The following is a 26,272-nucleotide window of genomic DNA, read 5'->3' as shown; positions in this document are numbered from 1 at the left end:
GCTAGCTAAATATATTCACTCATAGATCCTCTCCATGAGCCCTGCAAGTCTCTCAAAGCCAAAGAGCTGAGGAGGGTTGTTGTTCTAGCCTGCAGCTATACGCATCGGTCTATCAGAAACATCAGTGGTCCAGTTAATCAACTTATTCTTAGAGAGAGACGGAGAGAAAAAAAACAAGCCAGAGGCAAGAAAAGGTCCTGTTTTTTTGTTTTTGAGCACTTCATTTGAATTGTTTGGTTTCGGTGCTTGAAGGGGAATTATTGGCTGATATTTGCAGAAATTGAGTTGATTGTTATTGTTGTTTTGTTATTGTAATTGACATAGTCATGTACAAAATTGACTCTGAGTCGACGGAGGGAGAAAAAGAGAATGAGAGGGGAGAAGTGATGTGGAGGAAAGGCCTCACTGGCAAACCTAATCGCCCTTGTTCTTTTACTGAAAGGAGAGGAAGTATGAAGAGATATAAAAGAGTGAACAGAGGCTGGGGTGAAGAGAGAGGGCAGGGAGGAAACAAGGGAAGGAGGGAAGAATGGGGGGGAAAAAAGAGAGAAAAGAGGTTTTTTTTCTCATTTTAATGACGAGAAAAAAACCTCTTCTTCCCTTAAGAGGAATTGAGAGCAAGAGAGCACATTGAGGGTCAGAAGAGTGGAGGTTTAAGTGGGTGAAAAGGAAAAGCTGGATAGTGTTTTATATATATATATATATAGCCTTTTGGAATAAGTCTTTATAAATAAAGAATACATTATTATTTATCGTAGTAGTCAATTAGTATAGCCCCCAAAATACTGTTTAAATACTTTATTCTAATATGCTTTTTCTTTTTTATTTCAAAATATTTTTTCTTGAAAACTTTTTTTTTTCTTTTAAAGTATACTTTTTTTCTTCTTAAAATAGTGAGACTTTTTCTTTAATTGTGACTTTTTTTCTTTGAATATTAAAGGTCCTTTATAATTCTCATTTTCAGGTTTATACTTGTATTTGGGGGTTTCTACTAGAACATCTTTTTATGCTTTAATGCAAAAAAACCCAACATTTTTATCATACTGTCTGTCTGAATATAACTGTATTCACCCTCTGTCTGAAACGCTTCGTTTTAGTGCCTGTCTCTTTAAGCTCCGCTCCAGAAAAATTCTGATTGGTCAGCATTTCCGGGTCTTTTGCATCTCCGCTCTCTGAGTCTCTGCACCATCATTGCAGCCGGGGAAATGACTGTAACAACACTATAGCGGCCCTTTCTACCTTTTTATATAGCACAGTTGTACAAAAACCGTACGGAAGTCCTGGTTTCCGAATACAGGTTGTGTGCATTTCTCTGTGGATTGAGCATTTTGATACTTTAACCCTCATGTTGTCCTCGGGTAAAATTTGACCCGTTTTCAAAGTTTCTACATCAGAACATTTGGGTTTCTTTCAACCAAATTGCCCAAAAGTATTACTATCATTGACTTTTGGGTGTTTTATTCAATTTCATAGCATTATTCTGACTAAACGTTGACAGTCTGTGATTATTCATAAACAACCTCTGATTTTAACTATTAGTCAAAATAATTTAAACTTTCTGCTTTTCTTTAACTCAAAAATTAGACATCATTTCATATAGGCTAAATGAGGTTTATTGACCATAATGTAAATTCCAAAATGAGTGTAAAAATGGTGGTAATAAGTTGGTGGTAGTGTTCACTAGAACTAAAAAACGTCAACTGTCGGAAAATGCTAAAAAACTGTTGAAAACAGACAAAAATGTTTAAAAGCCCTATGTGACAAAAACATCAAAAGTGTTAATGTTCAATTTTGACATGTTGTCCTCGGGTCAAAGTTGACCCATTTTCAAAGTTTTTTTTATCTATCAGAAATATGGGTTTCTTACTAAACTAAATTGCCCCAAAATAACATGGATGCATGGATGTACATTTGTTAGGGAAATTATGATACATACTTTCCCTCTTGTTATTATTAAACTGTTTGCATAGAATAATATTATACTTGAACTCACAAGATAACATGGGAGCCACTATTTTGTCCTTGTTTGAGCACGGTGTGTTCCTGGGGGCATACATGCCCTCTCAGACCAGAAAGCAGTTAGGTCATTGTCTGTACTATTCTGTAGTGCGGAAACTGCCTCCTTGTCGGGTTCTCAAGTAAAATGAACTTTAATATATCGTCAGTGGTCCCTGTCTATTATTTGATAATGTAAATTATTCTAACAACATTATATGGAACCCAAACAACATTCTTCGCAGGTACAATTAATGATTACTTTCATAGAATTTTGGGTGTTTTTATTCAATTTCATAGCATTTGGAAAAAAGTGTTTAAATGGTTTTAAAAGAATATTCTGACTAATCTTTAAAAACATAAACCAGTCTGTGATTCAGTCAACATCCTCTGATCTGATCTGCTTTTTTTATTTACTCAAAAATTAGGTATAATGTCACATAAATTCCGTTTATTGACCATGAATTAAAAAAAAAACGTTGAAAAGAGGGACAAAAACGTTTTAAAAAAGCACCAAAAGCATCAAATAAATGCTTATAAAACACAGCGCTTTCAAGAGGGGGAGCAGAGTTCGTGCCCATAGGGGTGGGATGGGGGGATACAACCCCCCCATCCCAAAGTGCTACACTTTGGGGCAAACATAAAAACACACACACGCATAACATATAAACACATACACAGATTCTCTGTTTGACCTAATGTGACGGTGTATGTAATCAGGCTGTTCTCATGAACCATTCACACGGATAGCAACGAAAAGCAATGCACTGAAATCCGTATGTAGTGCACGTACTTATTGCTGCATGCAATACATTAACTGCAGCTCTATAAGAGCTCTGTGGTGGGTCATAAAACACAGCGCTTTCAAGAGGGGGAGCGGAGTTCGTGCCCATAATTAAAACTGTCCAATGCAACCCTGCCCCCCACCCCCCCAAAAAAAAAAAAAAAAAAAAAAAAAAATATATATATTATAACTTCCTTCATATAAATAATGACGTTTGCACCATAAATTGTTGCAGAAAAATCCACCAGAATGCAGAAAATGAACCCAAAGTTACGCCGTTGTCCGTGCCCCAGGGATAACAGGACTTTTACCCAGGAAACGCGCGTTTGTGTCCCGGGAGTACTACTTAAGGGAACCGGGTGTTTTGGAAGCGCTGTATTTTATGTTGACACCATGTTGTGCTATTTCATTTTGAGATTATTTTCCATTGAATATTGAAGTTCATAAGTAAGTGTTTTGGCATGCCTGGCCGAGTGCACTGTGAGACATTTCATGGTAGTTTAACTGCTGCCTTGAAAATCGAAGTTCACTCAACTTGAAGACTGCCTTTGTTTCAACTTAGAAATTAAAGTTAATGAGCTCGATGTAACTACAGTGTTCTAGTTTTGTTAAAGTTGTTCTTTTAGTTGATTTAATGTTTTATTACTTGGTTTAACTTCATACTTTAAGTTAAAACAAATAATTTCTTTTCTTTAATAATGCAAGAAACCTTGCTTGCCTAGTATAACAGACATACTTTTCTGCTTTATTACAACTCACAGTTTCAAGTTAAGACAACATAACCACATTTATAGCGGAGATAGCGTGGGTGTTTGGGTGCGGCCGACCCGGGGCCCCGTGCGAAATAGGGGCCCCTCTAAAGACACTGATCTTGCGTCACTTGACATAAAAGGGTCGCTAGTGAGGTGACACGCCGCAGATTAATGGCTGAAGGAAGACTATTACTGCTCAAGGTCTAACACTGCAGTACTCCAGCTCTTCTTATCAAACGTCACTTAACTCATGGTTACAAATGTAAACCGGCACAACAATGACAACTACCAGGCAACAAAACACTACATTCTAAGCAGACACGTTTAATAAACAGAATTCATTACATTTGTATTTCGAACAAACTGCAAACTTTTCAGCAAATTTTAACACAACTCTATTTACCACCTTGCATCATGGGAATTGACCAGCCAATGAACCGATTGCACCTGACTGCAGTACACAGATCGGGGCTGGGCTCATTAGTCTTAAAGCTACAGTACACAGCTAAAACTAATCTGCCGTGACAAGTTTGATGTATTATGTCATATATTGTCAACAGTACATATAGGGCCCTATTTTAACGATCTGAGCGCACGGCGTGAAGCGCCTGGCGCAGGTGCGTTTAGGGCGTGTCCAAATCCACTTTTGCTAGTTCGACGGCAGAAAAAAAGGGTCCGTGCGCCGGGCTCATGGTTCAAAAGGGTTGTACTTAGTGTCCTCATTAACTCATAGGTGTGTTTTGGGCATAACATGTAATAAACCAATCAATCAGAGATCATCTCCCATTCCCTTTAAAAGCCAGGCGCGTTTGGACCTTGGAGCATTGCTATTATGATGGAGGATTTGCACCGTAATATTTTTATTTGTAATCTTTTGCATGTTTGTGTGCTGCTGCTCTTCCCTGTGTGTGTAACAAGCATAGTGTGTGCACGCTATGCATAAGCCTAGGCGCATTTCACTAATTTGCTGTTAAAATAACAACGAAATAATTGTAAATTATAGAGTGTGGTCTAGACCTACTCTATCTGTAAAATGTCCTGTGATAATTCCTGTTATGATTTGACACTATAAAAAAATTGAATTGAATTGCTGCGCTATTGACTTTAGACCAGGTTTTTGTTGGTCGATCACTTCCCGCTGCCTCAAGATAGCAATACGCCCAGAATGCACCTGAACACCCCTCCCTGTAAGACCAGCATGCCCATGGGCGCACGGATGGGCGCAGGTGCATTTGCTATTTAAACGACGCGGGACACTGACAACTGCGTCGGTCTTAAAATAGCAAAGACACTTGCGTTGGGCTTTGCCCTGCGCTGCACCAGGTGCAAGATAGGGCCCATACTGTAAAACAGCTCAAAAAATCTGTCAAACTACTTTGCAGCTAGCTGACTGTGCTGAGTATTTCCACCAGCTGCAACTGTATTTTATTTAAAGACAGAGCTTTTAAGCTTGACTTTGCTCTGACCAAGGTGATCTGTCATCACAAGCTCGCAGAGAGAAAAGAGAGATATGCAGAGAGCTAGAGACAAAGGACAGTCCTGCAGCAGTAATTAGGTTGCTGTTTTTCTGTCAGTTTTCTAAAGTCATTAGGAACATCTCTCTCTTTCCTACTATCCCTCTTTTTCTGTCCTCTTTTCCCTCTCACTTCCATCCCTCCGTTCTCTGCTCTTTCAATTTCCTCCTGTACTCCGTCTCTTCGCTCTGTGCCAAAAACATATTCATCATACTCCTCTGCTGCCCTCACAGTGCTGTGCTACAGCATACTAATGATAGTGTGTGTGTGTGTGTGTGTGTGTGTGCGTGCGTGCGTGCGTGCGTGCGTGCGTGCGTGTGTGGGCTGGAGACTGTCAGCATGTGTTTATAGTTGTGTTGGTTGGCGTAAATGCTGGTGAATATAAGTCGACATGTGTACACTGTATGTGCTTGTATTTGTGTATTTGATTAAGAGTGTGGGTGTGTGTGTGTGTTGTGTTTTACTTCGGGCTATAAAAGCCTGATAATACACCATGCACTCATTTGCTATAAGCCTGTTAACAGCATGCACTGAAAAATGCCACTGAATCTCAGCCTCTTTTTCTCTCTCGTGCGCCATTGCTCTCATTCTTTCTCTTTGTCTCTCGCTCCTTCCCTCTCTTTATCTTCGCTTCCCTTCTGCACTGTTATCAGTCCGTCTCGTCTGCCTCAGCTTTCTCTCTCTCCCTCTCTGTCCCACTAACTTATTCACGTTCCCCTTTTCTTTCTTTCTCACTTCCGTCTCTTTTTATGTAGATCACTCCCCGTGCCTGTCATCCAAAGAGAAAGAGATTGACGACAAGATAAACATACAGAGGGTGAATGTGCAACCCATTCTCACTCCCATCGCGTCACAAAGCGATGCTCGGTCAGGTGCCTTTGGCGTTTGTTACTGACGCAAAAAATCTCCTTCAGCATCATATTTAGACACGCTCGGTCGGAACTCTTGGCGTCACTTTCTGACGCCCTGGGTCGGGACTCTTGGCGTCACTATTTGAAGCTCTCGGGAGTCGCATCTAGCCCTTTGGCGTCATATTTAGACGCGGTTGGTCGGGATTCTTGGCGTCACTTTTTGATGCTCTGGGTCGGGATGTATGTTCAACTGACGGACGGCACAGGGTTTAGCCCTTGTGTTGTCTTCACATCGACCATGAACCTGTTTTCCTTCCCGGGACAAAATTGAAAAACTTTTTTTAGCTACTTTTGGAAGTTTTTGGCACATTTTTTTAAACGTTTTCGTCTGGTTTTTTATTCATGGTCAATAAACCTAATTTAAATGACTTCTTACCAAAAAAAATGGTTGGAAAAAATCAGATATTATGAATTATTTTGACTAATAATAGTTAAGATCAGAGAATGTTGGGTGAATCACAGACTGGTTTATGTCAAAGTTTAGTCAGGATACTGTTTTAAAACATTTGTTATTTTTTTATCATCAAATGCAATGAAATTGAATAAAACAACCAAAATTCAATGGAAGTAATGATTAGTTTTACCTGCGATGATCGTTGTATGGAACCCATACAACATATATGCATGCATCCAAGTTATTTTGGGTCAATTTGGTTGTAAGAAATACATATTTTTGATATAAAAAACGGGTCAAATTTGACCTGAGGACAACAAGAGTTAAGAAAAGATCGTAGGTGGGGTTTTTAAACGTACTATTCAGTGAGACGCGGGACAAGAACGGGACACAAACCCCGGTCTCCTGGGTGAAAGTCCTGTGTTGTTTGACCCATCCTCCACCATTTTCGGTCTTTCACACTATTCGCCACCGTTGTCGCTCTTAATACTACGTCACCTTACAGCGCCAGGGAGCTGCTGCTATGCCCGGTATGCGTTCCATACAGACGCTAAAGGGTGATTTTTGCGTCGGTATCTGATGCTGAGAGCCACTGACCAAGCGTCAGTATTTGACGAGTTGGGAGTGAGAATGGTCTTGGTGGTGGAGACTTAAACAAATAGTTCACAACTTTTTTGCGAAACTTTCCCACAGAAGACACAGTGAAATACAAAAAAAGTACATGTTCTAATCTAATCCCTTGTCTCTGTGTTAGTAGACCTTTTTCACAGCAGAAATTGACTTGCACTGGTGTATTTTTCAATAACATTAATGAAGGTTGCATTTCACTTAGGGGAGGCCAACAGATTCTCACTCCCATCTCGTAAATTATGGACGCTTGGTCAGGTGCCTTTGTCGTTGTTGTTGACGCTAAAAGTCTCCTTTAGCATCATATCTAAACGCTCTTTATCCAAACGCCCTTGGACGGGACTATTGGCGTCACTTTTGATGCAGTTAGGTTAAGGAAAAGGTTGTGGGTGGGCTTACATTTCCATGACATGTGGGAAGAACGGGACGGTTGGGTTTAGGAAAACAATAACGGGAGGATTCGGTTTAGTAAAAGAAGAAAGCAGCAGTTGGGTTTAGGAAACATGACACGCGGGACACGATCCTCGGTCTCCTGGGTGAAAGTCCTGTGTTGTTTGACCCATCCATCCCTCATTACACAGGAAAGCCATGAGGGTGCATAACTATGGTTAGTATGGGAGGTAATGATGGCCAAATGAAGCTTCATGACCCATTTTTTATTTTTATTTTCTGAGCCCACTTGATGGCATTCAACAAAGGGTTGAAAGCACATTGAATTGCCATCGCTTGAGCCTTTTTCTTTAAACGAAGAGCGCCATCTAGTGGGCTCACACAACAAAGAAAATGGTCCACGCAGCTTCATAAAGCTTCATTTGACCATCACTAAAGGTAGGTCAAAGTTGAACCAGAAAGTTGGTCTGTAAACTGGGATGGATGTTCATAACAGACAGTTTGGGTGACAGTTTTACAGTTTGCCGTTGTTTCGTTTCGTTTACAACCTCTCCAATTATCCAACTGCTCATGTCTATGGCCTCGGTTGTACTTATTTTTAGCGATGTCACCACGTTCCCACATCCGAGCAGTTAAACAGCGGTTAGTTTGTTTTCTCAAAGTCACAGTGAAGCGGAAATAGAGCGTCTCATCTTTTGGAACGTGACACATTTCTGAGTAAAACGGAATATGTGGGTACATACATATATAGTACATATGGGGATTTGAATGAATCCATCATATTTGATTGGACCGCTTTGTTTGTGTCTTAGTGGACATAGCTGTAGAGGACCTCCACCTATTGTACACCTCTCTTACCCACGTCGCAAGATCAGGAGGCAGAAGACGACGAAGAACTGAAATAAGTAGACCTCAATCCAAACACACCCCTCCTACTACAGTATGATATTGCTCTGCTAGGGACTACAACCCACAAGCTAACCATCAGGTGCAGTTTTATAAGATAATACAAATCACATTTGATTGGATACATTTATGTATACGACCCCCAAGTTTAGGGTGAGTCATCATAAGCGAGAGAGGGATTGGTAACACTTTACTTGAAGGTATCTACATCAGAGTGACATGACACTGTCATGAACACATGACACTGTCATGACACAGTCATGACACATGAACCCTAACTCTAACCCTAACCCTAACCATAACCTGTCATGACAAAAACCGAATGACACGTACTAAAAGAAGCGTTATGTCATAAACGTTTATGACTTGTTTATAATGTAGATAACACGTTCATGACAGTGTCATGCCACTCATATGTAGATACCTTCAAGTAAAGTGTAACCGAGGGATTTTGATTTTAATTTCACTGTGTTTAAAGAAGGATTGCAGCATTGTGATGCACTTCAGACAGAAAAGTGAGAGGAAGACGGAACGAAAGAATAAGAACTAATTGCATCATATTTCATCCTTATACTAAGAGTAATCACATGTAGCCCCTATGATTGAGGAAGCCACTTGCTACAGTTCCCGAATGCACTCTAACTATCTGTAATGAACAGATCAACTTTCAGCATAATCATAATAACTAAAACCACTATTAATGACCGGCCATCATTTATAATTATAATATCTACTATCATTGTAATTATACAATCAGAAGGACAGTTAAAAGGGGGATGAGAGGAACCGCTATCTTTTCATTAACAGAAAATATCTCGTGGAGTCTTTGATGAGCACTGATTTTAGTCTGCACCGTCAGGGAGGGGGCTGCAGCACGACCCCCACTGGCTGCTTTGAACTCATCTCTGGCATCATTAGTGCATGATGAGAGTGATTAGGGGAGAGAGGGCCACCATGCCAATTTCCATAACGAAAAGCAAGAAGAGAAGGCAACTGCATCACCCATTTGCAAAGTGCCAAAGTGACAAACCCGACTTCTTCAGCCTTTGGACACTGAACTAAACGTGGGGAAATGCCCCTTTTGGATAATAACAACAACATGCCTAATATCTCTAATATGCCTAATATATCACTTCCTTAAAATCAACTCATTCGTGCCTTTTGGACATTTTAGAAATCCGGTTTTAAACCTCCAAACTTTACACAATTGTGCTTTCTTTTACATCCTAATTATGCTAATTTATTTATCAAATTGTTTTTCCAATTCAGAAAGTTTTGGTTGCTTTCTATTGCTCTTATGATGGTGTCGCTTCTTTTCTTTTCTGTGTTTTGTTTTGTGTTTGGTCTTTGTAATTGACTCAATGTCATTGTAAATGAGGGCCGCCCCTCACTGAGTATGTTTACATGCACACCAATATTCCACTATTACTATGAATATGACAATATTCCGCATTTGATACAGGTCATGGTTCTGAATAAAGCCTTTTGCAGAACATTTTCCAATTAAGACATGTGGGATATTCCGGTATTATTGAAGTTATAGAGCGCAATATTCGGAATATGCGTCTCAATTTGGGTTTTTACCGCAGTTTACGGCCTCTTGCCTGTTTATGGCTTACGGTCAGCTCTGTGCGTTGCTATGGTTGCTGTATACAAACCAACCAGCCAACAGTTTGCCAGGCTGCAGACCCGATAAGAAGGAGAAACACAGCTACTTTTAAACATGATCAAAGACCTGGATATCAACAAGTTTTTGGATATGTGCACACATCGCTACGCCGACTATTTCCAGAAGCTGGTTGAAGGAATGAAAGATGGACGCTGTGTTCACACGGTTCAACAAGTCCGCCACCGCTGGAAAATCTTATTTTGCACGGCTGCATGTAAATGGGAATATTAGTGGAATATTCACTTTCATTAGCCATGTCACAGCTTAGTCAGAACATCGTCTTTTTTGGAATAAGGGCAAAAAGCGTAATATTATGTGCATGTTAACCTTATCAATGATCACTCCAGTATGTCAGTGTTAGACCAACAATGAGGTAGGTATGGCCTTTAACATTTTTGAAATATCTTAAATTATCACTATTGGTGTAGCTTTAGTCCCCAAATTATAGAGTGTGCCACAGAAATAATTACAGAATTTGAGCATGTTTAATTACAATCAACTAACAAAAAAAAAAAGCTATTGAATTACATTTGATACTGCCTGGTTTTTGGACAACCCCCCCCAGACCACCCCAATACAGTAAAACTGCACATTTTAGAGTGGCCTTTTATTGTGGCCAGCCTAAGGCACACCTGTGCAATAATAATGCTGTCTAATCAGCATCTTGATACGCCACATCTGTGAGGTGGATGGATTGCCTCGGCAAAGGAGAAGTGCTCACTAACACAGATTTAGACAGATTTGTGAACAATATTTGAGAGAAATAGGCCTTTTGTGTACACAGAAAAAGTCTTAGATCTTTGAGTTCAGCTCATGAAAAATGGGGGCAAAAACAAAAGTGTAGCGTTTATAATTTTGTTTGGTGTATTATATACCTAAAATAGAAGTATTTTAAACTAAGTAAAGCGCTGTAACGTGAACAGTCTATAGTGCGATAGAACAATAAAATCAGAGCGGCAGTTGCTGGTTGTATTTAGCCGCTACAGAGCTCCGGGATGCCGGCTACCAACGACAGGTGTTTAGCTGCCAGTAGGTGACTGTGAGAAGGCTACAGGCACCGCCAGATGACGGTCCTTTCAGGGGCCGTGTAGTGGAGTTTAGCCAGAAAAAGTGAGCGTCATGTGGCGATGACAGTTGTTTAGGCACCAAAACGACTCGTTAAGTTTAGGAAAAAGATCGTGGTTTGGATTAAAACACTCCCGAAGAATGAACGAGCGTTTCCTGGGTGAAGGTTTTTTGTTTTTGCCGCAAAGTGAACTCCGCTCCCCGGCTTGAGAGCGCTGTGTTTTCCATTGAATATTGAAGTGCATATTTAAGTGTTTGGCATGCCTGGCACTATATGCACGGTATTGCAAGGGGGATTTAATTCTTGCACGTTTTGTTTTGTTGTGCATGATCAAACCCCCCCCTCCTCTGCTTTTTTCACAAATCGCACCCTGGTTATTACTATTCATTTTTACATATTTACCTGTTAACCCATTAAGTTGCAGCAGAATGCTGGTGTTCTGCCCACGGTTTAGGTGAGGCTTGCACAGGAAACACATATCTGTCAGCTTATCAACAGCTTGGAGTGCTCCGGGGCTAACAAAAATGAAAAATAATTTGTGTATCTGAAATTAAATGGGTTCTGCCTTGGCACACGCGTCACCCTTCTACCAAGTTTTATGCAAATCGGGCCAGCAGTTTGTCCGTAATTCTGCTGACAAACAAACCAACAAACCAAACTTAAAACATGACCTCCTTGGCGGAGGTAAAGATGGACTTCATTTAATGGATGTGAATGCATCAATGATTGGAGGACACATGGAGAAGATGGAGCGAAGAATGATTTGCACAGATAAATGAATGAACGGCGCTTACCTGCTGTTCGGCCTCTTCCTCATCGCTGCTGATCTTCAGGTCATCCTCCAGCATTCTGCACAGAGACAAAGGGACACGTGTTATTGCGGCTCAGACCCCACCTCCCGCCTGCTTGTATTATGTCGGAAATGGCCAGTTGTGATCTTCATTTCCATTTGAAGAACCTTTCTGGCAAACGGATTAATTACACAGCATAAGCAGCGCTGGTTCATGTTGGGGAATGAGGAAATGGACAGTGGATGGAGCACTTCACCGCTATAAAAACCTACCAGATGTTTTTTTTTCTTTTGGAGCTCAGAGAGGAAAGACAGATTGTTTTTTCACCTGGAAACTTCAGCGGTCTGACAACCGCTGACCTACAGCCAAGAATTCCATGGAAACAAAGAGGACGTGCTCAGCTAAGAACAGTCCCTCAGTCAGGATCCTATACCGATGTTTTGGGTGGCTTCTAATCAGTGGTGGAATGTAACTAAGTACATTTACTCAAGGACTGTACTTAAGTACAAACTTGAGGTACTTGTATTTTACTAGAGTCTTTTCTTTTCATGCCACTTTCTACTTCTACTCCGCTACATTTAAGAGAGAAATATTGCACTTTTAACTCCACTACATTCATGTGACTGCTTTAGTTACTAGATTTCTGCACACAAAACACATGCAGTTTATAAAATACAATGTTTTATTATAAATTAAACTACCCAAAAATATAACGGCCTACAAGTCCAGCTGAGACGATTAGACGTTCAAACACAGATCGGTTTTGATCGTTTCCAGTTTGTAAAATGTAAGGATATTTACGCAATGAGTACTTTACTTTTTCCTGATGATACTTACATACTTTTACGTAAGTAACATTGTCAATGCAGGACTTATACTTGTAAATTCCACAGTGTGGCATTAGTTCCTTTACTTGCGTAAGTAAAGGATCTGAATACTTCTTCCGCATGCTTCTAATAGGAAAAAGGACCCACTTATTGCACCATTTCCTTTATTAGTCTTGTTTGTTTTATTCTCCCCACGTTAGAAATGAATCTCTAACAATACAGATGTATGCAGGTCATTAAAAAGATATACAAGACACAGTCAATAACATGACCCCCCCCCCCTCGGAGCATCACCTGCTCCTTACCAGACAAATTATTCAGTATTTATGTGCTGTGCATTGGCGAGCTCCCATGTTTTATTGCTTAATATAAACCTTCCACACAAACAACTGTTATTTTAAGCTGCCACTGCTATTGTTATGACAGGAGAATCCCCTAAAGGGATTTTTACTGCCTCACGAACCACTCTTGTCAGTGCATGCACCGCTAAAAAAAAAAAAACCAAACACTCCCCAGTGTTGTGTGGTGTTTTCAGACGGGACCGTACGACCGAGTCGTGAATAACTGAAGCACAATAAGAAAAAGCTCCGCAGATAAGGGGCACCGTGAAGCACGCGGCGATGATAGATGTGTTTGAATGAATGAATAATGGATTTATGTTTTATATCATAAGAAGGGACAGATGGAGAGAGAGGGGGGATAGTGAGAGATGGAGAGGATAATGAAGGAGAGGAGAAGGGGACATGTGACAGAGGGGGATAGAGAGATGGAGACTGAATGCGAGAGAGGAGGGGAAGCATGGAGGGGAAAAGGAATACTGTAAAATGCAAGAAAGAAGTGCAGGCATCTATGAGGACAGACACAGTCAGATATAAATGAGTTATGGACTAAAGCATCTATGGCACACAGAGCTTAGAAAGTGTCGCATCACATTTCTGCATGGCTCTTAATTGCCTTCATGAAATGGAGTCTTTATTGCTCCTAAAGTGAAGCAGTAGAAGAGCTCCGTGACTTGCGGAAGTTTGTCTGAGAGGATGTTAATATTTTCCGAAGCTAAATCAAAGCCGCGCTCAGCTAATGACACGACTCGACACGCCGCAGTAGAGAATCTCAGATGCAGATGTACTCAGACTGCAAAACAAAACGCACACATAGATCTCTCTCACAGTTGACTGGCTTAAACTCTCAAGCTAAACAAGTTTCTCCCAAGTCATGTCCACATTCATTTATTCAGACCAGCTCCCCAGCCTTTATTCTGTGCCTTTGCACTTTCTTCACAGCTGGGCTTAAACACCAAGGTCTACGTTCTCCACTCATTTATTCCATTTTGGTGCTAAGCTGTCATTGCTGCACTGACTTCTGCAAGATCAACTGTTAATGACGCTCGAGTTGTCTTGTCATGTTACTGCTCATGCAAACTTCAACGTTTTTTTTTCTGTATTTCAAAGTGTGACCAAAATGTCAAATTCACAACTTTCTGTGTGGCAGAAGGTTTGTCTCAGGCAGTGTGGTTCCCAACCTGGGGGGTCGGGACCCTAACGAGGGGCGCAAGACAAAGCTGGAGGTCAAAAGATGATTAAAAGAATAGTAAAGCAGAAAGAAATGATTTCTGCTGCACCAAATTACCTTGACTTTACCTTCGCTTGTCCGTTTGTTGTCAATCATTTAATCCAATAAAACAAGGGTGACTAAAAATAATCCCTTTTTGATTGAACTAGCCATGTGCAGAAGACAAAAAAAGATTAGGAACCACTGGTCCAAGGATGCAAGTGGCAGGAACACACGTGCAATAAAAACTTAAAGGAATTGGAAAGCCCGGTCTCCTAAAAATGACAATGAATACAACAATACTGCACTATCAAATTACGTTTCGAGGGAAACGTAATTTGTCCTGGATTACGTTTGTCTTTAGCCCTGTTCGCACAGGATTGGTATTACCTGGTGACCTCAAGTCATTTCTAATAATTACGGAGCTTGTCTGTGATCTTAATCCCGTGCGAACAGGCCATGTCTGTAATTTGTCGAGTAAAAATTCCCTACAAATGACCTACCATATTTCGCCGAACACCGAGGTCCTGTGATAATACTAGCTCCGTGTGAATCGACATGTCTGGGGTCGTTCATAATTTTTTCAAGGTTTTATTTCCTGTGTGCCTTTTTATCCCTCTCGTGAAGACGTATATGGGATTGCGGGAGGGCTGCGGACGCCGCCTTTCACGGCTAACCTTATCTGGACCCGACCGGAGACCTCCGTCCCCGAGTCGACCCGCTCCCGGCGGCTTCGTCCGAGGGGTGACGGTGATGCTGTGTGGGTGCCGCCGTGGCGGGGATGATAGGGGACGTGCCTCTGGTAACCTCTACCGGGCCTGGCCCAAAAAAGATACAGAACTTCGACCCAAGTGCAGTGCGGCGGCCTCGCCCTGGCCGTCCTCCGCGCGCCTCCGGGTACCCAACTCTCGGGGTACAGATATGTCAGTAAATTCAAGTAAAGGCCAGCTTTGCTTATCCCTTGCGAAACTCAGATGTCGGAGGGTTATTTCTAAATCACACAAGGTCCCCAGATGATACTTGATCCCGTGTGAATAGGGCTTTCGACGTGTCGCAAACAGCCTACCTTCCTAATCGGTGTCGGCGGGAGGCCGTTTACAGAGGAGGTCGGGGTGGATGAACGGGCCCAACTAACACAGGACTTTCACCCAGGAAACAGCTGTTCGTGTCCCATTTGAAACCAAAAGTCAAGGTTGACTCGCTTACTTAACGTACTTATCTTACGTCCATCATTTAAATTACGTAAAACAAACAAGGTTCATTTCTTTTTCGTTTTTTTTTAACTTGGACCCTATTTCCCCATGCATTGGTGTCTAAAAGACTAATGTGGACAAAAATCTTTCAATTTTGTTGAGTATTGAGCAACAACGCTGTAATCGTCAGCTGCGAACCGGGCTGCAATGTAACCCTATAGGGCAAATTTATATTGTCAATGTTGTCCACTAAAAGTGCTGTTTTTGCCACTGACGGGCTTAGATTGTCATTCTAAGTGTCTGACAACATTATGGACAGGATCTCTACAGAGATAGACCTTTTTTTTTAAAAGAGAAAAATCCTCTTTGTTTAACCAGAAACAGCTCCGAAATCTCTATCGCCAAAACCCACCAGAATCCATTTAAATAAACAATACTTTAAGCATGTATTGAGCCAGTATATTCCCACTTGTAAATGGGTTAATTAAGGGTTTATTTTAACCAAAATAGAGTGGTGATTGTTGGAACAGTGGAAAGACAAACCTAGATGGCTTTTAATAGTTTCATTTTGTTTCTATTGATTTTGAATTATGTTTATTTTACGATGATAAAATTAATGTTTATTTAAATGAAGTCTGGTGGGTTTGGTGATAGCGATTCCGGGGATGTTTCATGTTAAACAAAAAGGATATTACTCTTTAACAAAACAGTTGACCTCTGAAGGGACCCTTTCCATATTGTCAGACATTCATACAATAATCTGAGCATGACAGTGGCAAAACAAGCACTTTAGTGGATGTAAATTAACGGTGCGCAATTGCCCAATAACTTAAATTGTAGCTTGTTTCGCCGCTGCCAACTGTAGCAATCTCACTTAATACTTAAAAGATTGTTGTTTCCATCGGACACTAAGACAAAAACATTGGAAAATAGGGTCCAGGTAAAAAAAAAAAAAAAAAGGAAGTTACCCTTTAAAATACTTATTTTAACCCAAATCATAATCTTTTCCTGAACCTAACCAAGTAGTTTTGTTTCAATTCACATGTCGCCAGTCGCTGGAAAATATGGTTCCCTTGAACCTAATTGAGAATGCAATACTTACTAACAATAAGTGCATTGACACTCCAACTTGTACTGTACTGTTAAATTACAATAGCATCACAATAACACTGCCTGCTTATTGTCCTCGTCTGACCAGTCACGTGTTGGTGACAAAGCATCAGAGTCAGTATTCTTTACACACAGCAAAACGGAAAACTGAACTCCTAGCCCTAGCAGTGATAGAGCCTTTCTCTCCTCGAGGATGCTACACTGTGCAGGGCACCATGTGTGACTGTGCACATTGTGTCCAGCGCTGCTGTGAGAGAGCTCAGCAAGAATCCGAGCGTTCTCTGGCTTTTTCTGTTGCTGCCGGCAGGTGAGACAACCCCACTGCAGACTGAGCAAACACAACAAGCTGGTTCGACTAGACAAGAGTCTCCTTCACTTCTTCCACTCTGGTACATCCATGCAGTTGTCTTAACGTCACGTGATTGGATCAGAGGAGCGTAATGAAACTCCCGGGGCGGGAAGGTACAGTACTCTCTGCTCTAGTGGAAGAAAAAAAAAAAATGAAACTTGCTCTTGTCCCTAATGTGGCATTAAGGTGCAGAGCCTATTTGCGGTGATTACTGTTGGATGGGTTTTTCTGTAATGGTCGGACATGGTAAACATTCAGCAAAGAATATAGCAATTAGACTCAACAGCACAATTACTCGGGAATAAGACAAACTAGGCCTATTCATTATTCTGCATATTTTACGCTGTTGAGCATCACAGTAAAAACAGAGAATAGCCTAATGGCTGCAGTAAACTAGGCATTGTTTTTAACCAATAAGAATTATTTCACTCTAATAAAAAAGCAGCATTTATGCTTGAATACAAAGTGGATAGAAATTACACCTATGGGCAAACAATAGTAATCAACAGAAATAGGCTTATCGGCTTTGGAAGCAAAATAGTGTAATAAGCCACAGAAAGCATGACAGCTCCAGCAAACATCATCCGAATGGAGATCAAATCAACTATGTAACTACATACCCAAAAAGGAGGAAATTAGAGTTTACATGCTGTCCTGCTGCTGAATTATTGCTTTGACTTTTTCTTAACTTGCAGGATTTTTGCATCATCTTTTGGCTATCAAGTCTTTTTCCATTTTCAAAAGCTTCCTTTTGACGCCAAGCTTACCACGTTTTCTCTCCGTTTTTAATTAGCTTTGATCAAATGTATAAAATATGCATTGCACTGAAAACTGTCATTTAATATGACAGTGGATAGAGTAAAGATCCTCTTCCCCACATGAAGCAAGAAATGAAACAAGGATAAGCAAAACATTTGGAAGACAAAGTAAAAACTAGTAGTTTTTTGGTTTTAGGTCACACTTGTGTCTACAGGTAATACTCTGATACTACAAAAAGATTTCTCCGGTTATGGTTTTAAATCGAGTCCCTTTCAAATTGATAATTGACTGGTCACTAAGCCCCACCAATCTTTGCTACTGTTGCAACACTGTCAAGCTTTCCATTCTTGCATGGCACATGTTTACTTTCCAGTAGTCTCGCATTGCCAGACCTTCCTCCATAGCGCTAGGGAGGAGGGTCTGGCTAGTCCACACAGCATTCTGGGATGGGAACAAAACGTGCTCTGGTTTATTGGCATTTCTTTTTAAACCAATCACAATCGTCTTGGGCGGTGCTAAGCGATGGACGGAGCCACGGCGCCTCTGCAAAATAGCTTTGGGAAGGAACTTGTTTTGGTGGAACGTGTGCGTTCAAAAGTTGTTTTAGTCGTGTAACAGAAAACTCAGATTGGACAGATAGTCTAGCTAGCTGTCTGGATTTACCCTGCAGAGATCTGAGGAGCAGTTAACCATAGTCCTCAGAAATCCACCGGAGTTTAGAGCGCCAACACAAAGAACGGTCCGGACGAAATTGAGGGACATCGGGTGGAATTTCCGGCGAGAGCTGAACAATCCCAGAAATGAAACCTTGTTGATATAGACTACCTTTACAGTGATAACGTACAGTCATTTTTTAAACAATGGGTCCTCGATTTCAGACAAAGCAGGCTTCTTATTTCTAGTACGTGACTATCTATCTAATGTTCTGGCTGAAATGACAACCATTGCTATCAGATGTAGCTAGCTAGCTAATTAAGCTAATGTTAGCAGCATGAGTTGGTTGCAAACGGCGGTTGATGCATAGACTGTATAAGTGAAGCCAAAACATCTTGATCGCCCCCTGGTGGCTGGCTGCAGTATAGGTCATAAGCCCCGCCCCATCCATGTTAGTGGATGGGACATGGACCCGTACACGTCAAATAAGTGTTTCCCATGGATGGTTTCTGTCATTTTAGGTAGTATTCATCACGCTGATGTTTGTTCAAGTGTTACTTTTATATGCACTTAATGGCATACGTGTTATTCTAAAAGACTGAGGCTAAAGTGATATGTTATATCCCAGAAGAAACGATAGCATCCTTAGCAGTTTATGGGATGACATGGAAATAAACAAGCAGCACAGTTATTGTACTGCAGATTGGAGCTTTAAGTATTTAGGTAGGATCAGACTACAATATTTCATTCTAACATACACTGCTTAGCTCACATACTTTGATGCTACATTTTCTAAAGAGTATGTTTTACAGTTTAAGGACTAACCAATGTGTTTGGCTAACACAATGCTATCTCCTGTCACACGTTTGGCTGGGGTTGCTAGAGTGTCCCAAAGCCAATAAAAATCAGGACAGAGCTGCCAATGTTACACTCTGATACAGTAGCAGACCAGCTTCCATTGGGAAAATAATAGCCAGCTGATGTACTATCATAAATGGGACTTTTTATTTGCGTAACCCATGACCTCACAAAATATGTCTGTGAAAGTTCTTCAGTCATCCAGGTCATAGTTATCCAAGGGATGTTAAAATCAAGACAACTGGAGGTTAAAAGTGCTCAAAGACGTTTTGTCTCTCAACCTAGGGGCTTCCTCGGTTCTGACTTCATAATAGGGAAACCTAGCTATTTGAGCACTAACAAACCAAGCTGTATAAATCACGTCATGTTGACAACAACCCCACAGAGGTTAAATAGCTGGGTTTCCCTACCGTTCAGTCAGATCTGAAAAAGTCTCTCGGATGAGACACAAAACGCCTTCGAGCTACTTAAACCAAGTCCAGTTGCCCTTGAGTTTTTAATGTATTAGATAGTGACAGTTTTCATTTCTAAGATAGTGTAGACAGACCAGAAAGGGGGGAGAGGGAGAGAGAGAGAGAGAGAGGGGTTGACATGCAGCAAAGGGCCGCAGGTCAGATTCGAACCCCGGGGCCGCTGCAAAGGACTCTGCCTACATGGGGCGCACACTCTACTGGGTGAGCTAGAGGTCTGCCCCCCAGTTGTTCTTGATTTTAACCTTTCTTGGCTCACAGAATGTAGTTACTGTAACTAATAATACTCCTTGAACAGAGATCTTCAACAGAGGAGCCGTGACCCTTAGGGGGTCCTCAGTTAGTGCAGGAGGGGGGGAGCAACAATTTATTGTTTGATATTTATTTGAAAGTTGAAGTTTAAATGTCTAAAAATATATATTAACTTGAATGCAACATATTATTAGCAAAGATGAATTGGCCTAATCGTACAAAAAAAACCCATTGATGATACCCTTACTAAGTAAGGTATGCCATTATGGTAGCCAGCCCAACACATTCTCACTGTCCCATCGACGCTTGGTCATGTGCCTTTGGCGTTTGTTAGTCACGCTAAAAGTCTCCTTTACTTTAAACTTTTACTTTTATGTTTTTCATTCTGGAAAGGCTAAAGGCCTTGCCTACGTAGTTACAGTTACTAAGGTATGATTGGAAATCACTATTCCAGGGAAAAGGGTTTAGCAGACATTTCACACAATTTCTAAAACAAAGTCATAGCGCTTCTGGGGTCAAGCGCAGGATAAATCAGGGTCGTGAGGTGGATTTCCAAGGCAAGATTTCTTCCTTTCCAATTTCACTGTGCCATGAAACCTGCCGTGGAGTGGAGTGGAGTGGAGTGGAGTGGAGTGGGCTGCAGCCAGAGATGTTGCAATATGCTCCTGGCTCACGTTAAATTAATGTAGCTGCACTTTCTCGTTTTGATCCACACAATCTTATTTTTTCCTCCTAGCAGCAGTGAATTTCATCCAAGAGTCATGCTTAATTTTACCTTGAGGCAAACGCAGAAGCAGCGGGTCAGAAATTCACTGTTTGTGTGTGTGTGTGTGTGTGTGTGTGTGTGTGTGTGTGTGAGAGAGAGAGTGTGAGAGAGAGTGTGTCAGAGAGGGAGATACTCACGACTTCTGTGGTGCAGTTGGTGGTTTCGCAGCAGGCTTGTTAGCTGATACAGTACATCGCTCTGCAACACAACAGAGGACATTCAAACATCACTGTTTTGCATGTGTCTTGGTTTGTGTGTGTGTGTGTGTGTGTGTGTGTGTGTGTGTGTGTTGATTAGTTTTTGACAAGGAGCCAGACTCCAATCACTGCAGATGTGTAGATGTGATTACTATTATCATGGTGGAAAACATGACACTCTGCTCCAGTGTGTTATTCAATTAGAGAAAGTGCGTGCGTGCGTGCGTGCGTGCGTGCGTGCGTGCGTGCGTGTGTGCGTGCGTGGTTACTTTGGTAACAGGAGTTTGGGGGAAAAATAAAATCACACTAAAATGCACTGCCTGAAAAAAACATTCGAGGTGACGATTTATTTTCCAAATGGATACACAGAACCCTTTCACTGCGTTTTGTTTAGTCAGTCGTGTTTCTTCTGTTCATATCAGAGAGAAAAACTCGCCAGTGGGGAAATATTTCAGCTTTATATATACATCACAAACATCTCTAAACACTACAAGATAGGGGTTAACACAAGAGCAGCAGTTCAGAAGAGCTTTTGATGATCTGATGCCTGGGAGTCAGACCAGAGACAAAAACAGATCACTGATGTTATATACATTGTTATAAGTATATGTATGTTTAAGTAGCTAGCCATTGTTGCAAACCAATGAGCAGGTTTAAGACACTCATTGATTTATAAGATGTTTGCTTCAATGTGATGAATTCTCTAGATTTGTCAAGTATTTAAAGGGAAACTCCACCACACCTGAACAAACTGTGAAAGATCATCATCAAGCTTTCAATCTCCACACTGCCAGTTTTTCACTCAGGCTGTCTCCAAGCCCATGTCCAAGTAAGTGATGATTTTATTCCCCTTAAAAAGAATCTGAACTTAATGTCCACCTGCAAGCTTTTTTTTGTTTTGATATATGGGCTTGGAGACTTTACATTTTTAACAGAGAGCCCACTTTACAAATGTCCCCAGTTTGTAGCGACGTAACACTGGGAATGTGTGTGAAATGTGTAGAAAGACGTGGCCATTTACCAGCCAGCGAGGGACTAATGGAAAGATGCTAAAAATCTGTTTACACATGATCTGTATCTGGATAATGACATTCGATATAACAACCTTTGCATTTACACCTGATGCTAATGATGCATTTACACCTGATGCTAATAATGCTGCATTCTCATGGATTGAATGGCACACGGTAGACGGCAGACTGACAATACCTTTTGTACGGCACGGGAAAAACAAACAAACATATGACATATATTGTATATGCCATATTGTTTACAAATAACAGAAATACATTAAATACATGTATGTGTGTGTCTCTGTGTGTGTGTGTGTGTGTGTGTGTGTGTGTGCTTGTTTTTGTCAGTATACTTGTGGGGTCCCGACAGCTTTGTGGGGCCAAAATGCTGGACCCCACAAGTTTAAAGGGCTGTTTGAGGGTTAAGACTTGGTTTTAGGATTAGGGTTAGAATGAGGTTCTGGTTAGGGTGAGGGTAAGGGTTAAGGTTAGGCATTTAGTTGTGATGGTTAAGATTAGGGTAAGGGGCTAGGGAATGCATTATGTCAATGACGGGTCCCCACAAAGATAGGGCCACAAACCTGTGTGTGTGTGTGTGTGTGTGTGTGTGTGTGTGTGTGTGTGTGTGTGTGTGTGTGTGTGTGTGTGTGTAAAACCATGTTTGTCAGATTACTTGTTCAGATGAACACAGAAAGATAAAAGCAAAGCTTTGCAGACTAGCGTGTTCCCGTGGCTATGAATTAATTTGAACATCAAGCTGCTTTTTCCCCCCCTCACTATTCTTCTGGGTGGCATTGCCTTCATGGCCTCTCCAGTGTTAATTACCATAGAGCTAGTATGTGATCGTGGATGCTGGGAAACTTACTCTGGGTGTTGTAGCCTGAGGTCACATGCTGTGACTCCTAGAGCGAGAGAGAGAGAAAGAGAGAGAGAGAGAGAGAGAGAGAGAGAGAGAGAGAGAGAGAGAGAGAGAGAAAGCCACAGGGCGAAAAGTTGAATGAATAAACCAACAGATGTCATTATTGATTTCACAGCAGTACAACAATGCCATTACACAGGATTCTGATCCTGGCATCTCTCCGCGTCGACGCTACCACCTCAGTCTTAAAACTCAGGATTAGTGCGACGCTGGGGGCTGAAATGGGCCACAACAGTCCCTCCTAATTCATTAACTACCAGCTTTAGATTTACTGCCTCTGCGTTTACATTGCTATTTCCTTTGACATCATCACCAATGATGTTTTGCATATTAAAATTGAGTCATAAAAGCATTCAGCGGTGGAAAAAAAAAAAACACCTGCGGTTTCAGTCAGAATATCGCTGCCATTTGTGAGATAAATGTTGCACACGACATTTCTGTTGGTTTAAAGTGACAAATACTCCCAATATTTACATGACAAGGTGTCATAAAGCATTTTTTTTGTGGGAGCGGGAGAAACTTTGCCAACATCGGGAGTTCTTTTAGTCCCTGCTTTTATTGTGTCTCAGTATTTGTTGATGACTGCTGTCATCTTCCTGCACTTCACTCCTCAAACATCACCTTTCAAAACAGACCCAACTGCTTGGGTGGTACTACAATGTCATTCCCTTGAAATTTCTGTGGGTAGAATTTGGCTTTTTGTTTTTTGTAAGTGAAGTTCTTTTCTCTAAGTGCTCAGCACCGGTTGTTATCACTGTTCTTGTTAGAACCCACTTACTGTACGTTTCTGTTTTTCACGAACCGTAAATCATGTGTTGCGTGCCGCTGGCTTTTTCTCAGGGAACAAGAAAACAGCGACCAGATACCAGGTTTTTAAAATAGAAATTGGAAAAAGCTGTCTTTAACTCGAAGTGGGTTGGCAATTTTCTTGTAGTGATGATTGAGAGGAGACAAACAAACATTGGTACGACTTTCTGATAGAGTTGGGTCATCTGAAGGCCTGGTCGCACCAGGATTTCATATTTGACCCATTTTTTTTAAAGTTTCTATCTCAGAAATGTGGGTTTCTTTCAAATGAATTGCCCCGAAATAACATGGATGGTTCCATCCAATGCTCTTCACAAGTGAAATTAAGGATCAGATCTCTACTTTTAATTGAATTGTGGGTGTTGTATTCAATTTCATAGCATTATCCTGACTAAACTTTGACATATCTGTGATTGTCCATTACCTTCATTCCTCTGATCTTAACCATTAGCCCAAATCATTCATCATTTCTGCTTTTTTCTTACACATAAATTAGGTATAAGTTCATCTAAATTAGGGCTGCAACTAACAATTATTTTCATAGTTGATTAATCTGTTGATTGTTTTCTCGATTATTCGATTAGTTGTTTGGTCTCTAAAATGTCAGAAAATGGTGAAAAATGTGGATCAGTGTTTCCCAAAATCATTCCGAAATGAAGATACTGGTGGTAATGGAAAAAAAATAGTGCCAAAAACGTTGAAATAAGCAAGCAAAATGTGAAAAGGCATACAAAAGGCCTTCTCTGTTGCTGCCCCCTCCCTCTGGAACTCTCTCCCCCAACACCTCAGACTTTCCACATCACTTACTCACTTCAAAACTGCACTCAAAACCCATCTCTTTAAAGCTGCTGTTAACTTGTAACCAAAATAGCAGGGTTTCCATTTGTTTGCTTTTTTGGTAACACTTTACTTGAAGGTATCTACATAAGAGTGACACGACACTGTCATGAACACATGACACTGTCATGACACATGAACCCTAACCCTAACTCTAACCCTAACTCTAACTCTAACCCTAACCCTAACTTGTCAGGACAAAAACCGAATGACACTTACTAAAGAAGCGTTATGTCATAAACATTTATGACTTGTTCATAATGTTCATGACACGTTCATGACAGCGTCATGTCACTCTTATGTAGATACTGTACTGACTAAGTCCTAAACGAAGTCTAGTACTGGTTGCTAATACGGCGGATTAGGTTTAGACGTGCGCCCAGTGCGCTCGAACACAGCAAACGGAGAGTTCAATGTTACAATTATCTCGCACCGTTTATTTACTTCCATATATCATACAGCGGCAATAACTTTGACTCATGATACATGTAACCAAAACGACAAACCGAATTGCTCACCCCGAAGGCAAGGCACAAAGGCACAGTCGAAAACTGTTTGCTTCCCAAATCAGCAACACCTGTGTCTGGGTTTCTTCTAGGGTAAATGGCCTACCTGCGCTGACCCGAACCACCTGAGCCACAAAGCACATACAGCCCCCTAGTGGCACAGGGCAAAATTACATGAAATAATACAAAATGAAAATGGCTCATACAGATACCTTCAAGTAAAGTGTAACCAATGTTTTTATCCTGCTTCTATGCTGCTTCACTTCACCTTTTTAATATCTATCTCTAGTTGCTTGTATTTCTGTTGTACTGATCTTGTCATTGTATTTCTTTGTCTTTACTTTGTAAAGTGCCTTTGAGTAGCTTTTGAAGCGCTATATAAAATAAATGTATTATAATAATTTATTATTATTAAATTAACTTATTCTAATAGAACAGTGGATTTACTTGTACAGTAAGGATGAAGTAAGGCCTAGTCCAAACGTACTCAGGTATTTTTGAAAACAGGGTTTTTCCCCTCTTTTGTTATGGACAAAAAACATTATAACGGAGTTTCTAAAAATCTTCACCTGGAACCCTAACCCTGGAAGGGATATGTTTTTTGGTGACCAGAAACACAGTTTGCGTGTAGACCAAAGACCAAAGCGCATAGAAAAAGCTAAACCTGCAAACACAAAAAAACACGTCGAGTTCAACTTTGGTGACCTCAAATTTTATTTGTCTCTCTATTTATGTGTTATTTCTCAAAAGAGGCACTGTTTACAGACAGTTATGAGACAGGAGTCAATGGTAGAAATGTGTTTTTTGAATGAAATGCTTGAACCTATTGTCCTGTTAGTGATAAATCACTAACAAACTTCTTTCCCTCTTTAGTGAAAAAAAGCTATTAGATTAGAATTAGAATGCCTGTATTGTCATTGCACATAACGCAATTAAACTGCACTTCCCTTGGTGGTGACACATAGTATGACAAGACAACATAGTAAAACATGAATTAAGACATAATAAAAAGAGACCTAAGTAATATGAACACAGTAATAAATAAATAAATAAATAATAAGAATTGATAAATAGCTAAAAGAAGACGTGTTAGTGGTTATCTGCCAGTTAGATCACTACAGTAAATAGCCCCATGAACAGTCACCATGGCGCCAAGCTTCTAGAAACAAATATTTTAACAAATTTCACTGTGCCACTTTCTAGGCTTGCCGATCCTTATAATGGCTTTCTAAGTTGTAATTAATGCTTTATTCATGGTTAATAATCATTTACTAATGCTTTATAGATCAGTTATAAGCAATTAATTTGATCAACCTTTGGGTTGCCAGGTTGTGAAAAATCTGGCTGGCTGGTAAGTATTAGCCAAGGTATTAACGAAGAGTGTAATATTTAGTAATAATCTATAAAA

General features: G+C 40.7%; 1 protein-coding gene across 1 annotated transcript in view; it reads right to left on the bottom strand.

The window, feature by feature from the left end:
- The window catches only part of aff2 (AF4/FMR2 family, member 2), a 218,296-nt gene that overhangs the window by 73,280 nt on the left and 118,744 nt on the right, over window positions 1-26,272 (bottom strand). The window contains exons 7-9 of the mRNA XM_078261117.1: window positions 22,661-22,697; window positions 20,723-20,783; window positions 11,803-11,857 (exon numbers count right to left, since the gene is read on the bottom strand). Coding sequence (XP_078117243.1) covers window positions 11,803-11,857; window positions 20,723-20,783; window positions 22,661-22,697 — 153 coding nt within the window. The remainder of the gene's footprint in view (window positions 1-11,802; window positions 11,858-20,722; window positions 20,784-22,660; window positions 22,698-26,272) is intronic.

The sequence above is a fragment of the Sander vitreus genome, chromosome 10 (genome assembly GCF_031162955.1).
Source record: "Sander vitreus isolate 19-12246 chromosome 10, sanVit1, whole genome shotgun sequence".
In the NCBI taxonomy this organism is placed as follows: domain Eukaryota; kingdom Metazoa; phylum Chordata; class Actinopteri; order Perciformes; family Percidae; genus Sander; species Sander vitreus.
This window is presented reverse-complemented; position numbering and strand designations above follow the sequence as displayed.